Raw genomic sequence first — 15,333 nt, forward strand, 5'->3', positions numbered from 1 at the left:
CATCCAAGTTTCCAGCTAGGCTTCTTGATTACATGTTCTTTGCTCGTGGTCTCAAAAGACTTTTATAAGGTCATGAAGATCTTTATTGTTTGTCAGATCTATTCCTCTATGTCGAAAAACTGAGGCCAGCATACTTCTGTAACCCTTCACTGTTGAAACTGCCAGGTTACAGTCTTTTCTCAAATATATGGAGAAAATCTGCGATTTCAGTTACAGAGGTACTGGAGGAGGATATTTTCTTTTTCCCTACACCATCTTCTAAACAACCTCCCACTTCGACTGATATACTTTAGAAGTGGAGACTCTTCTGGCTCTTGCAATAGCCTTCGCCACTTCTCGTGAAAAGCCCCTTGCTCTGACAAGTCCTTCGACAGTCTGAAGGCGGTCAGACTTAGAGCGGGGAGGTTTTTGTGAAACCTGTCGAAGTGGGGTTGTTTGAGAAGATCGTTCCTTAGTGGAAGCGATCTTGGAAAATCCTACTAACCACTCCAGCACCTCTGTGAACCAATCGAGAGCCGGCCAAAAGGGAGCGATGAGGGGTCATTCTTGTTCCTTCCGAGGCAGCGAACTTCCTCAACACTTCTCCTACTATCTTGAAAGGTTTGAGGGAATGGCGTACGCGTCCAAGCCCGTCCAATCTAGCAGAAAGCTGTCTACTGCTACTGCTTGAGGATCCGAGATCGGGGAGCAATAGGTTTCTAATCTGTGGTTCGTTGTTGGTTCGCGAACAGGTCTATATTGGGCCTTCCCCCTTTCCCCACAGATGCCACAGTTGTTGGCAAATCTGAGGATTGAGAGTCCCATTCCGTGGTGTAGGACTTGATCTTTTCTGCTTAACAGATCTGCCCGGAACATTTTTCTCTCCCCTGTACAAACCTTGTGAGGAGAGAGATCTTCCTTTCCTGTGCCCAAATCAGCAGATCCTTTGCTGATTCGTACAGGGAAAAGGTGGAATGCGTACCCCCCTTGCTTCTTATATCAAGCGAGGGCTGTTGTGTTGTCCGAGTGAATCTGAATCCCCGACCTGGAGCCTGTTCCTCCGAAATGAACCAAAGCTAGATGAATGGCTGTTAGCTCTTTCTTGTTGATGTGCCAGGACACTTGTTCTCCTTCCCAAATGCCTGACCACTTCTTGCGAACCTAGGGTCGCTCCCCACCCTGAATCTGAGGCGTCTGCAACAACGCTAGGCGCGGTTCTGTAAGCGAAGGGAGATTCCTTTGCTTAGTTTCTGTGGATCTAACCACCACGGATATTCTCCTTGATCCGTTTTCGAGATTGGAAAAGTCTCTCCCAGATTGTTGGACTTCCAATCCCACTTCTCCTTCAGATAAAATTGAATGGGGTCGATGGTGAAGTCTTCCTAAGGACGAACTGTTTCCATCGAGGAGGAGGGTCCCCAGCAAGCTCATCCATTCCCTCGCGGAACAATGTTCTTTCCTTAAGAAGACTGACAAACCTTTTCTAGGCAGCGTTCTCTCCTTTCCTGCGAAGGAATACGCTAGAAAAATCCCGAGAATCCATCTGAATCCCCAGATAGACAATACTTTGCTGGGGAGTCAGCATGGATTTCTCGTGATTTACTAAAAGTCCTAAGGAACTTTGTCAACTTTAGAGTCACTAAAGGTCCTCCAGACATTTTTTTCTCCGATTGGGCTCTTATTAGCCAATCGTCCAGATATAACGAGATCCTGATCCCTTCCAAGATGTAGCCAATAAGCTACATTCTTCATGATGTCCGTAAAGACTTGAGGGGCAGTCGACAAGTCCGAAGCACATCGCTCGGAACTGGAACACTTTCCCTTGGAACATGAACCTCAGATATTTCCTTGCTGCCGGATGAATTGGCACATGGAAATACGCATCCTGAGGTCCAGGGACACCATCCAGTCCCCTGGACGAAGAGCAGATAGAACAAGGAAGGACGTCTCCATTGAAAATTTCTTCTTCAAGACAAAGAAATTCAGGCACTGACGTCTAGAACTGGTCTCCATCCCCCCGATGCTTTCGGTACCAGGAATAGCCGATTGTAGAATCCTGAGACTGGAGATCTTGAACCAGTTCTACCGCTTCCTTGGAAATCATCTGTTCCACTGCTTGCAACCATAGCAAGCTTTCGACCGGATCCGAGTATCTGGCGGTTAACTCCCTTGGAGTTGGTCGTCAAGGGAGGATTTTCCTGAAGGGGATCAAGTATCCTTTTTTTCAGGATAGAGAGGGACCAGGAGTCCGCTCCCTTCTGCGCCCAGACTTTGGCAAAGTGGAGTAGCCTGGCGCCTACTTTCGTCTGGAGGACTTGCTGTTCATCTAGACTTTCCCGAAGGACCTTCTAGATGGTCTACTCTTTCTCTCTGGTCTTCGACCTCTAAGAGGGGCTCTAGAAGAGGAGGCCCTCTGAAAGGGCTGAACAAAAGAGGGTCTCTCTTTCTTCTCTATCGCCACTGCCGGCCTAACTTCTTGGCTGAGTGCGTGAGGATATCTTGAGTTGCCTTCTCCGTAAGAGATTTCGAAACCTCTCTAACCGTCTCTTGTGGAAAAAGGTGTGGGGAAAAGGAGCAAAAAGAAGAGATGTCCGCTTTGCAAGGGTGATACTGCTCTTGCTAACGAAAGAGCTAAGACAGATCTCTTCTTCAAAACTCCCGTTCCTTCCAAAAAGAGAGGCAACTTCCACAGAACCGTCCATGACCGCTCTGTCCAGACAAGCCAGGACGCTCGAAAGTTCCTCCATGGAAACAAAGTCCGTGTCCCTGAGCTCTCTTCGCTAATGCTCCTAACGCCCAGTCCCATAAAGTTGAAGACTTCTAGGGTTTTAAAGAGGCCCCTTTAGAAGGTGGTCCAGCTCACACATGCCCCAAGTCGCCTTAGCAGACAGCAACGACTTCCTTCTAGCAGAGTCCACTAAGGAAGCAAAATCCGCATCCGCGGAAGAAGGCAGGCCTAACCCCATCGGCTCTTTGGTCTCGTAACCACCTTCCTCCGGTTTTGCCTGTTAACTTGGAAGGAGGGCAGGAAAAAACTGTCTTGCCCGCTTCCCTTCTGGAAGTCAACCACTCTGAAAAAGTTTTCAAATGCCTTTTTCATACAAAGAGCGGGGCGCATCTTAACGAAGGAAGACGATTTGAGAGCTTTAGTGCTGGACATCAACGATCCTGGTGAAGGAGGTCCGCAGGATGAAGGAGTCTCCGAACTCCTTTAGCAGCAAAAGAGAAAGTCTCTGTAGTCCGAAACTGCTACATCTACAGGCTCTTCGTCTTCCGATACCTGGTCCCAACTGATCTACACAGAATGGAGGTCGTTTTGGAGTGATCTGGCTCTTCCCGGAGAAGAACTCCTTTCCCGAGAAGGGGAGCGCGGAACATTAGCACTCCTATACGAAGAGTGAGGCTCCTGTCTGTCGGCAACACTCTTGTGCCTACTAGACTCTTGTTGTCTAGGTTCGTCGGGTTCGTGGCGCTTGCTAGGCTCCTGGCGTCCTGATTCAGGGCGCTTGAAAAGATCCCCGCGTCCTGATTCCTGACGCTTAACAGGCTCTTGGCGCCCTAACACTTGACGCCTAACGTATCCTGGCGTCCCGTTTTCTGGCGTCCCAACTCCTGGCGCCCTGGCTCCTGACGTCCCTCTCCTGGCGCCCTGACTCCTGGCGCCCTGACTCCTGGCGCCCTGACGTCCTGCGCCCTGACTCCCTGGCGCCCCTACTCCTGGCCCCTGACTCATGGCGTCCTGGCTCAAAGCGTCCTGATTCCTGCCTTCTAGCAGAATCCTGACGTCCTGAATCCAGCGTTCTAAGAGGCTCTTGACGTCCTTTCTTGCGTCTTGCTGCCTCTTTTGCGTCTGTCTGGCTCCTGGTCCTGAAGACCCAAGGGATCCTGATACCTAAATCGGTTTTCCGGTTCCTTGTAGCTAACCGATCGAGACTTCTGCTCGATGCGCTGTGTCTAAGAGGGCGCTTCGGGGAAGCCAGCCTATAGGGCGAAAGGGCTCTTCTCTCAGGAGAACAACTCCTATCCGACGAGTCCCTTGACGAAGGCGATAAACGCCCTGGAGAACGTGAGAGTTCTCTCCTATACGAAGAAGGACGCTTAGCGAACTCTTAACAGGGAGCGAGACATCCTTCCTCCTTGTAGAGTCCTTAGCAAAAGAGCCTACGAGCGACGCTAACTGCTCTTGCAGATTAACCAAAAACTTCTTGGTCGGATCCTGAAGAGCAGGCTCCTCTTGTCTAGTCCTCTTAGGTCCCGAAGGCCAATCCTCGGGAAAACGCTCTGGGCTGGAGTCGCAGCGTCTCCTTTAGGCGCCTTCCAGGCTCTCTTCAAAGGGCGCGAACGGGAGGCCGAACTCCATCCTCGTTTAGGAGAGGAAGAGTCTGAGGCCGAAAAACACTCCTTAAGGACGCCTTTTCTGCGGCAATCCGAGGCAGCCTGGGACTTAACAACAGGATCTGCCGAAGGGACGCCTGACCGCCGTTGGGGATGTTCTGCATCCTCCCTGCGGCTTTCGACATTCCTCCTCCCCTGGTCCTGGAGTTTGGAAGAGGTCTAGGCCTAGGAGCAATGAGGAACCGTCAGACGCCCCCTCCACTGCACTGGGACACTGCACAAGTCACTATCACCACTCTTACCTTGGTTTAGAGCTCGTAGCTGAGCTTGAAGTTTCTTAATTGAAGCTTTTACATTTTCCCTCTCTGATGAAGAATCTTTGGATTCAGAACAGGGAGAAGCAGCTGAGGCTAAGGGAAAATTGTTAGATGGAGAGTTAATTTCTTGTTCTAAGGAGCAAGATCTACTAGATGACCTAGCTGAAGCCTTCCTCACTCTATCTCTCTCAAGCTTCCTAACATATGATATAATTCCTTCCATTCAAGCTCCGTAAGGTTCTCGCATTCCACACAGGTGTTAATAAACACTTCATTCTCCCTGCATTTAGCGCAAATACTATGCGGATCTAATGCCGATTTAGGCAGCCTAACCTTACAGTCTTCCTACTGCAAACTCTAAACATAGGTGAAGCCTTAGCGTCAGACATCGTGAAAGAGTAGTCAAAACCAAAGTCGAAAAAACAGTCCACAATAAGCGTATGCCAAGCCAGAGAAAAAACAGAATACGTCACCAAAAAACCAATCCAAATTCTCGGCAAACGAGTTGAAATCCAAGATGGAGGAACGAACAATAGGTGTTGTCCGTTCAACCGACAGAGAAATTATGGCTTAGAAAACGGGAATAGTTCCAGACCCCGCCACCCAGCGGCGGGAATGGTGGATCACCTGACCTACCTGTCGCGTGTGCCGCGAGTTTTGAAATTCTGTCGGGGACGACCGAGTCTATAGCTAAGTATATATCTGCTGGGTAAGTTACTTGTACAAAAACCTGAAGTTTCCTGTTGTGCCGGGTGGCGAACAGATCCACGACTGGTCGCCCCCACAGGTCAAGAGCCTTTAGCCTTTCCCGCCACGTCCTGGTGTAGAGACCATTCGGTCCCTATCACCTGATCCCGACGGCTGAGCTTGTCCGCTACTACATTCCTCTTCCCTGGAATGTAGCGTGCTGACAGCTCTATTGAGTGAGCCTCGGCCCACTCGTGCACCTGCCGAGTCAACTGGTACAACAGGAGAGACACTAGGCCCCCCTGTTTGTTGACGTAAGCCACCACCGTGGTGTTGTCGCACATCAACACCAGAGTGTCCCATCAAGCGGTCCTGGAACTCTTGGAGCGCGAGAAACGCTGCCTTGAGCGCCAGTACATTGATGTGAAGGTGCTTGTCGCGATCCTCCCACACGCCTGAAGTCAGCAACTCCTCCAGGTGTGCGCCCCACCCCTCGGTCGATGCGTCTGAGAACAGCTGCATCTCCGGGGGGGGGAGTGCGTAGAGGCACTCCCTTTAAGAGGTTCCTGTCGTCCAGCCACCAGGCTAGGTCCTGCCTCACCTCCAGTGTCAGGGACACTGGGAAGTTTGGGGGATCCGTTGCCTGTGACCAACTCTCCTTCAGTCTCCACTGAAGAGACCGCAGGTGAAGACGCCCGTGAGGGACTAACTTCTCGAGTGACGACAGGTGTCCGATCACGACTTGCCACTGCTGAGCTGCCTGTTCCTGCCGAGACAGGAACTGGTTGGCTGCCTCCCTGAATCTGCTGATCCGCAAGTCTGTGGGGAAGACTCGCCCTGCTACCGTGTCGATCAGCATACCCAGGTACTTCATCCTCTGCTTGGGTTCGAGATCGGACTTCTCGAAGTTCACCACGATCCCTAGATCGCGACAAAACTCGAGTAGTCGATCCCTGTCCTGCAGCAACTGCGAGCGGGAGCTCGCCAGGGCTAACCAATCGTCGAGATACCTCATCAGACGTATCCCGTGTGAATGGGCCCAAGCAGACACCAGAGTGAACACTCGCGTGAACACCTGTGGGGCGGTTGAGAGACCGAAGCAAAGTGCCCTGAATTGGTACACCGTCCCGTCGAGGATGAAGCGGAGGTACTTTCTGGAGGATTGATGGATGGGTATTTGGAAATACGCATCCTTCAGATCCACTGAAAGCATGAAATCGTTCTCCCTGATGGAGTCGAGCACGGAGCGTGCCGTCTCCATCGTGAACCGAGTCTGGTGAACGAACCGGTTCAGGGGAGAGAGATCTATCACCGGGCGCCAGCCCCCCGTAGACTTTTCCACCAGGAAAAGACGACTGTAAAAGCCTGGTGACTGATCCGTGACGATCTCTACAGCTCGTTTGCTCAGCATGGACTGGATCTCCTGTCTTAGTGCTACGTCCTTCGAAGATCCTGGAACGTACGAATGCTGTTGGACCGGGTTGGAGGTGAGGGGTGGCCGAGATTCGAAGGGTAATAGATATCCCTCCTGAAGGACATCTACTATCCAGGTCTCGGCGCCGTAGCACTGCCAAGTTGCCCAATGGCTGGCCAGGCACCCCCCCACTTCCGGCAGCAGGTGAGGGGGAACGCCGTCCCTAGCGTTTCCCCCCTTTCTTCGACTTCTTCCCTGACCCTCCTTGCGAGAAGGAAGGCTGGGAGGAGGGCTGGTTACGGCCCCCCTTGGCAGAAGACGAAGAAGACAGAGTCTTTCCACGGGGCTTCGACGAGGCTATCGTCTTAGCTGCCGAGGAAGCGCTAGCCAAGCTCTTTGACTTGGCCGCAGTTCGAGGCTGCCCAGAAGCCTTCAAAACTGCCTGGTGTACCAGACGGTCACTGTCATCAGTGCGCCGTCTGTCCACCGCAGCGTCCACCATCTCTCCTGGGAAGAGAGAGGAGGAACTCCGTATAGGTCCATTACGAAGCCCTAATGCCGCCTGACGCCCAGCCGCCCTGGATACTCGTGTAAGGACAGCGTCCCTACGTCGGAGTACCAGGTTGGCCCACAGGTTTACCGTCTGGTGGGCTAGGAAGGAGATGGCTCTTCCTCCAGACTGGCAAAGCCTCCTGAAGGCCGAGTCTTGGCTGCGACCTTAGACACTGTGAGGGACCACAGGTCTAGCCAGGAGACGGCCTGGAAAGCTGCCATGGCAGTGGATTCCAGACCAAGTGCCTCTTGCTGCGAGAACCATAGGTTCTCAGACAGAAGCTGCTGCAGAGACACCCCCGGTGTTAGCCTGGCTAACTCCGGGTTTACCTGTTTGGGCGGCATCGGGTCTTCAGACGGCACGTAGAATCGCCGCTGTCGCAGTAGAGGAGGTGGAAGTAGCTTGCTCGACCTGAGAGAGCCTTCCTGCCCGGAGACAAGAGACTCAACCTGGTTCAAGACAGAGTCGGCGAGCTCTGATCGCGGCAATCCCACCGTCGGTCTGGGTTCCCTCTTCGGGCCCCAGAACGACTCGAGCCGGGACGTGGGCTCGGAAGGTGGGAGTGGAGACCCTTCCCCGAGGTCGTTGTGCTGACGAATCAGCGCAATAACCTCGGCAAAGTTCCTCTGGATCTCTGGAGTCACTGCATCCTGAGGAGTAGGACCGTCCAGTCCCTCGAACAGGAGCATCTCCCGAGACCCTCCCCCCTCGAGGGGGGGAACAGCGACAGACCCCTCTTGGTCTCCTCCAGCCACTTGCCCATACGTCCTGGTCGGTCCGAGAACCGTGCCTGGCACGTAGGGCGTTGTGGTGGGATCATGAGGAGCGCACCCCTCACGATCACTCCTCAATACCTCACTCCTCCCAGTGTAACCCGAGGAGGTTGAAGGCACGGGAGAGGCAGACCTTACGCTCCCCCCTTGCTCGCTGGCAGAACCAGCGGGCTTGGAGGGCTGCAGGCGATCGCCAACCCGCGGTGGCGATCGAGCTGCAGGCCTGGTCGAACCGTCTCGCTGTGGAGAACGGCTGGACTGAGCACAGCGGCCCCGATCTCGGGTGTCAGAGGAGCTGGTGCTGGTTGCTGTACCCGACGGTTTTTTGGGGGAGCGACGGTCAGGCGACCTGCAGGCTCCACTGTCACGGTGAGACCGGTGCTTGTCCTCACGGCACGTCACGTCGCTGGTGCCAGCACCAGCGACCGGGGCGACCTCTTCCCAGCCTCGGCACGTGGCCGGTCGTGGACCGTCACGTCAGCCCGGGTAGCCAGCTGGTCGCTGCGAGAGCGAGAGCTGGTCTGGTGAGAGTCGCGTGAGCGGCTGTCACCAGTCTTCCGCTCTGTGCCGTGAACCTGACGCTGAGCGAGCTCTGACGTCTGGTTCTTGGCTGCACGGTCGCTGGTAGGCGACCGTACACTCGGTACCTCTCGCGAACGAGAGGCCGAGACGGAACCTGATGCAGTGGCAGAGCCTCTGACAACAGGCGAGGAAGTGCCGGTGTTAGCCGGCACCCCTCTGGTCCCCGTAGTCTTCTTCCTTGCGGAAGAAGAGACGGGCCTTGCTCCCGAGGGAGCAGGAGGACCAGCGGAAGAACCCCCCATCTCGCCAGAGCAAGACGGGCCCTTAGAAGCTCCCAAAGGAGACTTCTTAGGGGGAGAGGAGGCAACCTTCTTCTTCGGCTGTGAAGCCTTAGAAGTCGAAGGGGGAGAGGCGGCAGACGACGACGACGAAGACGACAACGACACCTTCCTCCTCTTCCTCTTCTTCTTCGTCAGCTTCCTCAGGACCGATGTCAAGTCAGCCATCCAGCGCAGAGCCGGGGCTGCTGTTGCCGAAGCAACAGGGCCCGGACACGCCTGTCCGGACAGACCGACATTGGGAGCAGCAGCGCCACGAACAGGAACAACATCAGCAGGTGCAGGCATCACAGGAACAGCAGGTACAGTCACGGCAGCAGCGGTCGGCAACGTCTCAGCAATCGTCAGCGGCTGGGCAGGTACGGCAGGTGGTACATCCAAGCCAGGAGGACGGACCAGCGTCACCGACATCCTTGGCATCGGCGGCAGGTCCAGGGGCGAGCTCTTCGGACATACGAAGTCTGGCCTTGGCAGCACGGCAAACCCAGGCGGCGGCGGCATCACACTCCACCGTGGCACGGCGATCGGGCCCTGCACCGATGAAGTTGGTGTTACAGACACCGCATGCGGGGAATACACCAGATGAGGGGGAGCGGCATAGCCTGGAGTGGACAACGTAGTGGTGGTGGTGGTCACAGTGGCATGCGTGATCGCATGTGTTGGTTATTGCTTCATAGCAAAGAAAGATAAAGGAAAGGAGAACGCATTTTCGAGAAGTTCGGCAGCAAGGAGGTTTTCGCGCCACTGTTGGAGGCGCCTATGTTCGTGGTTGTTCCAGAATCGGCAGGAATGTTGTGGATCTCGTCGTTACGTGAGAAACGCCGCGATTTCTGATGCAATGCCTCGTCTAGATTCATCTAAGAAGTTCTAGAAATCCCTGGAGTCGGTGACGTTCGCCGTAGGCTCCGCCCCCAGAGCTGTATAAAATACGACGAACGAACTTTGGAGAGGAGTGATCGTAGAAGAGAGAGAGAGATCGTAAAAGAGAGATCACCAGTTTAGTCACAGAGAGCCACAGATCAGATTATCAGTGAGAGATCAGCAGCAGCAGAGATCTTCCGTGAGATACGAGAAAAAGGAACCGACGAAGTATCAATCAAAAGAAGAGTTGTTCGAGAGTTGGTTGGATATTGGTCTAGTTGTCTTCAGGTGTGGTCTACCGTGTTATCTCTACGTTGAGCAGACTTCGGAGAAGAAATGGGGAGAATTCCTGCCTTACAAGAAGATTAGTTTCTGCAATACGGAGTCAAGAGGACGTCCTCAATCGCAGATCTACTTTCATGAAAGCCACCTCTTCGAAGGGTGCCAAACTGTTTAACAAGTATTCTTATTACCTCACTGTTTCCCCCAGTTCACGCAGTGTAAGATTCTATCTGTTTATGTAAATAGGAGATACCATTCTGCATTTACCTTTGTTAGTAAGCTTGTAAATAAACCTTTGTTGTGTTAGTGTTTCTTTCTATATTCATATCCCCAGTTTCAGCTGTTTGTGTTGATAAGTTTTTTTTTTATTATTTCATATCGAACCTGAAGCGGACCTCCCTCAGAGGCCGTAACATTGTCTCTGAGATCTGTGGGTCCGTAACACCGCAACAGAGCCAGCCAGATGGTAGAGCAGCCCCTGGACACTTGGCACGCCCTGCAAGCCCAACGATGCCCACACCTGTCCAAGGTCGTCCCTCGTAGCAGCAGCACCTGGGGAAGCAAAGGTCGGGTGGTTAGAAGGGGTCTCTACCCGTCCATGCGGTGTAGACGAACGGATAGAGGTCCCAGAATACAGTTCCACGTCGGGGTACCGAGCGCCCTCCTCCACACTTGACAGATCGGGTGAGGAGAATGCGTGGGAGCTGAGCCGGGGGCAGGAAAGAGGACGAAGTGTCCGTAACCAAAGGAGTCGCGGGAGAGCTCTCCGATGACTCCTTTGCAGGCCTTCGCTTCTTCCTGCCCTCGTACAAGCCCCACTGCACCTCCGACCAAGGTACACAAACATCGCACGGCTCGGCACGGGTGCACTCGCGCCCCCAACACCGAGCACGTAACACATGGGGATCAATCTCAGGGAATGAGCGGAACTTACCGCACTTACGCCCCTCAGTTCCCGGGCACAGTCGCCGGATGATAGGAGGGCGCGGAGAATCCATGATTGATCAACTCAATTAAGTTCACTTTGACAAAATTGATGAAAAAAGGGAAATGATTGTACTTACAATTGCTCACAAACACAAAGAGAAATACAACCATACAAAGGAAAGCAAATGACGATGAAGCGGGCAGAGAGCGCAGAACACACGTCCACTCGCTGTGAGGCCGAAAGCAAAAGTGATTGTTTACCTCCCAGTCGCGCGGCGCGCGCCTGTCGGACAAGCAGTCAACTACCGAACCCCTTGTTCGAAAGCTTACAACCTATCCAGCTGCCGCTAGTAACCTTCCTATTGTAAAAGGACCGAAGGTTTGTATTCTGTGTCGGAACAATTAATTATTTTTTCGTTGTATTGTAAACTAAATTGCGATGATTTTGGTATATAACAAATTGTAAAAAAATCAAAGCAACACAGAGAAAATATTATCACAATATGATGCATGAATTCATAACGTGCGGACGTAAAAAAAAGTGGTTTTCTAAAATTCACCATAAATCGAAATATTGTGCTAGAGACTTCCCGTTTGTTGCAAAATGAAGGTAATTAATTGAATATTACTAGACTGTAAGTGTAGCTTACAATTGCAGTTTTCGACCATTCCGGTCGACTTAAAGTTGACCGAAGGTCGAATTTTTTCTATTTATCGTTATTTATATGAAAATATTTCAAAACTGATAAAAGCTACAACCATGGGTTGTTTTTCGATGTATTCTACATTAAATTGCGCACATTTTCATATATAAAACTTTATGTAATGGCTAATATAAAACGGTACAAACATTACGACAACTGGACAAAAAAATTTATGATTTTTTCGGAATTTACCGCGCGGATGTAAGGAAAAAGTTTATTTCATAAATTCACTATAAATCGAAATATTGTGCTAGAGACTTCCAGTTTGTTGCAAAATGAAGGTAAATGATTGAATATTACTAGAATGTAATAGTTTTAGCGTACAATTGCATTTTTTTACCATTGCGGTCGAGTCAAAGTTGACCGAAGGTTGAAATTTTGGCACTTATCGTTATTTATATGAAAATATTTCAAAACTGATAAAAGGTACAACCATAGGTTGTTTTTTGTTGTATTCTAGATGAAATTGCACACATTTTCATATATAAAACTTTATGTAATGGCTAATATAAAACGGTGCAAACATTACGACAATCGGACGAAAAAATGTCTGATTTTTTCGGAAGAGTTACTGCGCGGACGTAAGGAAAAAAGTTTTTCAAAAATTCACCATAAATCGAAATATTGTGCTAAAGACTTCCAATTTGTTGCAAAATGAAGGTAAATAATTGAATATTACTAGAATATAAGAGTTTTAGCTTACAACTGCGTTTTTCGACCATTTCGGTAGAGTCAAAGTTGACCGAAGGTTGAAATTTTGGCACTTATCGTTATTTATATGAAAATATTTCAAAACTGATAAAAGCTACAACCATGGGTTGTTTTTTGTTGTATTCTACATGAAATTGCACACATTTTCATATATAAAACTCTATGTAACGGCTAATATAAAATGGTACAAAAATTATGTCAAAGTGACGAAATAATTTCTGAGATGTGTCGCTGATGCTTTTTAGTGCGAGAAGAAAGATATTCGCGCTTGTGCGCCTGGGTAACGATTGTAAACAAAACAACAGCTTGATCCGTGAACTCCCAGCATCCCTCAAGGTGCGTGATTCAAAAGTTTTTGCCAAGTAGGCCTATAACTATTTTTCTGCGAATTAAAAAAAAAACTTTTTTGCGTTGACGTTTCATACATCAATTCAGCACCCAACAGACAATTTTCATCGACGTTTAATACGTCCAGTAGGCGTTTAAGGGTTAATGTGCTGGACATTCCTTCCAAAAATAATGTTTTTACACAATCAAAGACTGATGACAATTAAAAACTTTCTAACAATTAAAAGTTAGAAAAGCTCAGTAATGATGATGAATTAGCCAAAAGAGGAAACTATTGTGATGGTTGGTAAACATTTGTTAACATGACAGGAACATTTAACCAACTGCTTTTCAGAAATAGCTCTTAAATTATTCAACTGAATAACTCAAATTTTCATTTACACATCTCTGGCCTAGTAGCCCTCAAATACTACACAATGATGAACTTACTTAACATATGGAAGAGCCCATACACATCTGATGAACTCCAACTTTCAAGGCATTCTACAAAGAAGATTCTGCTTCTGTCAGGTTGCTCTGAAATTAAATGGTGTGTTAGGGATATACCATGGTCAATGCAAATTATTACATTTTTCAACTTATGACTAAATTGCTCTTTACATACATACCACTGAGTTTATCAATATATTAGAATGCTAAAATATTTTACACTAAAAAGTATAGAGCTCCAACAACTAAATAATGGTTTATGCTGGAGGATGAATCATCAATACCAATACCTATTAAGTAACTTACTATCTGATCCTCCAAGGTTCAAGAATGGAATGTCATGTGAACACATATTGTTGATTCTGTAAATAAAGAAGATTTCAAATCAGAGTACAGTATATCCTCAATTTTCTAAAAAATAAATAAATAAATAAATAAATAAAAATGAATTAGAAATAAAATAAATTTCTAACTATATTTCCTAGCAAACAACTTCTTACATTACAATTTTCCTTAATGTAACATAAAAAAAAAAGCAATCTTCCATAGCTGAGAATTCCAGAAGAATAACAAAATGAGAGAGAAGGGATGAGCTAATCCCCTCTGGGATGCCATTTTTACAGACACTGAAAGTGTTTTCAACATTTTAGACATGTTCATAAGATCATTTTGTCCATTATTTTCAAAGTTGAATAATTGAACTTCCTTATGTAAAGGTTAGGAAGGAATCTAATTAGTATAAGACTGGAAACCTATAAGTATGCGCTGAAAAAAAAGAGGGGATTCAAAAGCCCTAAAATAAATCTCTTAAGTTATATAAAATTAAAGTTAGGGAATAAGATTAAGTATTAAGTACCTATATCTTAGTTCTACCAGACCAATAGCCACCAAATATTGATTGGGAATCATCTAATTCTTGGAACCGATCACTGCAAATCATGGTCCTTAATATTCAATGTCTAGAGGAATGTACTTTGAAATCTTTCAGTGAAGTTACTGAAATCATTATCTTGTCATTCAGTCTACACAATTTGCATAAGAAAACCATGAAAATCCTGATCCAAACGAAGCCAAACTTATAACTATGTATTGATTATAAGCATTTTTCTAGTAGGCTCCAACTATCATGCCTCTCTATATAAGTAAGTATCTCTTTTCAGGATCCTCTTGTGTTGTGGCAGAACCGTGAAATTTAGATACCCAAAAATAGTCTATCAGCCTTGCATGAAGAATAACTTATGATTGGAAAGGAAAATTTCTCAGCCGGACAATAAATTTCATCTTTAATTAATATGACAATTTGTCCAAAATTGCATTTTTCCTAACTATACAAACCTGAGGTCCTTTTACAATAGGAAGGTACTAGCGGCAGCTGGATAGGTCGTAAGCTTTCGAACAAGGGGTTCGGTAGTTAACTGCTTGTCCGACAGGCGCGCGCGCGCGACTGGGAGGTAAACAAATCACTTTTGCTTTTGGCCCAAGCAAAAACTGCAGAGTGAGGGGTGGCATGAGGTGGGGCTATGTGTAAAAGGACCTCAGGTTTGTATAGTTAGGAAAAATGCAATTTTGGACAAATTGTCATTTGTTCCGACACGGCATACAAACCTTCGGTCCTTTTACAATAGGAAGACTCACTTCTTGGTGGGTGGAATCTGAGTCTTTTGTGAACAGACTGGTGTTCGCCCAACCTTGGAAGCCTCCCTGGTCGTAAGAGCGAGGGAGGGATCCAAGCCTCTGTCCGATTGATCGGGGTGTGCACCGCAGGATCAATGGTCAGACCTCTGGACCGAGTACTAAGAGAGAGGCAAGCGTATCTCTTCGTACCAGCAATGTAAGAACTTGTTCCTGTACAGGAGCAAATATAAAGTCATGGGTTTGACTCTTGTAGGCATCCACTTCCCCCCCCTTGTAGGAGGAAGTGGTGGATATTCTGCTCTTATCCCTAGTGAAAGGGATAGGATGGGGCTCTGTCATATAGCTCACCTGCATCTCGTCCTCATCCAGCGTAGTGACGACCGTGGCCCCTCTGCCCACAGGTAGAGGAGGAGGAAAAGACGGAAGAGGGAGCCAGTCACTCACTCATTCACACATCCATCCACACAGTCACACCAGGACTCGATGCTGTTTTCAGCCTGCGAGGGTCTGGGTTTGCT

General features: G+C 48.8%; 1 protein-coding gene across 1 annotated transcript in view; it reads right to left on the reverse strand.

Annotated features, from left to right (window-relative positions):
* LOC135213831 (poly(A)-specific ribonuclease PARN-like) overlaps positions 1 to 13,542 on the reverse strand; it is a gene marked incomplete at its 5' end in the record, with an annotated part of 42,314 nt that extends 28,772 nt beyond the window's left edge. Inside the window, 2 exon segments of the mRNA XM_064247939.1 lie at positions 13,181 to 13,267; positions 13,487 to 13,542. Coding sequence (XP_064104009.1) covers positions 13,181 to 13,267; positions 13,487 to 13,542 — 143 coding nt within the window.
* Between the last annotated feature and the right edge of the window lie 1,791 nt (positions 13,543 to 15,333).

The sequence above is a fragment of the Macrobrachium nipponense genome, chromosome 19 (assembly GCF_015104395.2).
Source record: "Macrobrachium nipponense isolate FS-2020 chromosome 19, ASM1510439v2, whole genome shotgun sequence".
Classification (NCBI taxonomy): domain Eukaryota; kingdom Metazoa; phylum Arthropoda; class Malacostraca; order Decapoda; family Palaemonidae; genus Macrobrachium; species Macrobrachium nipponense.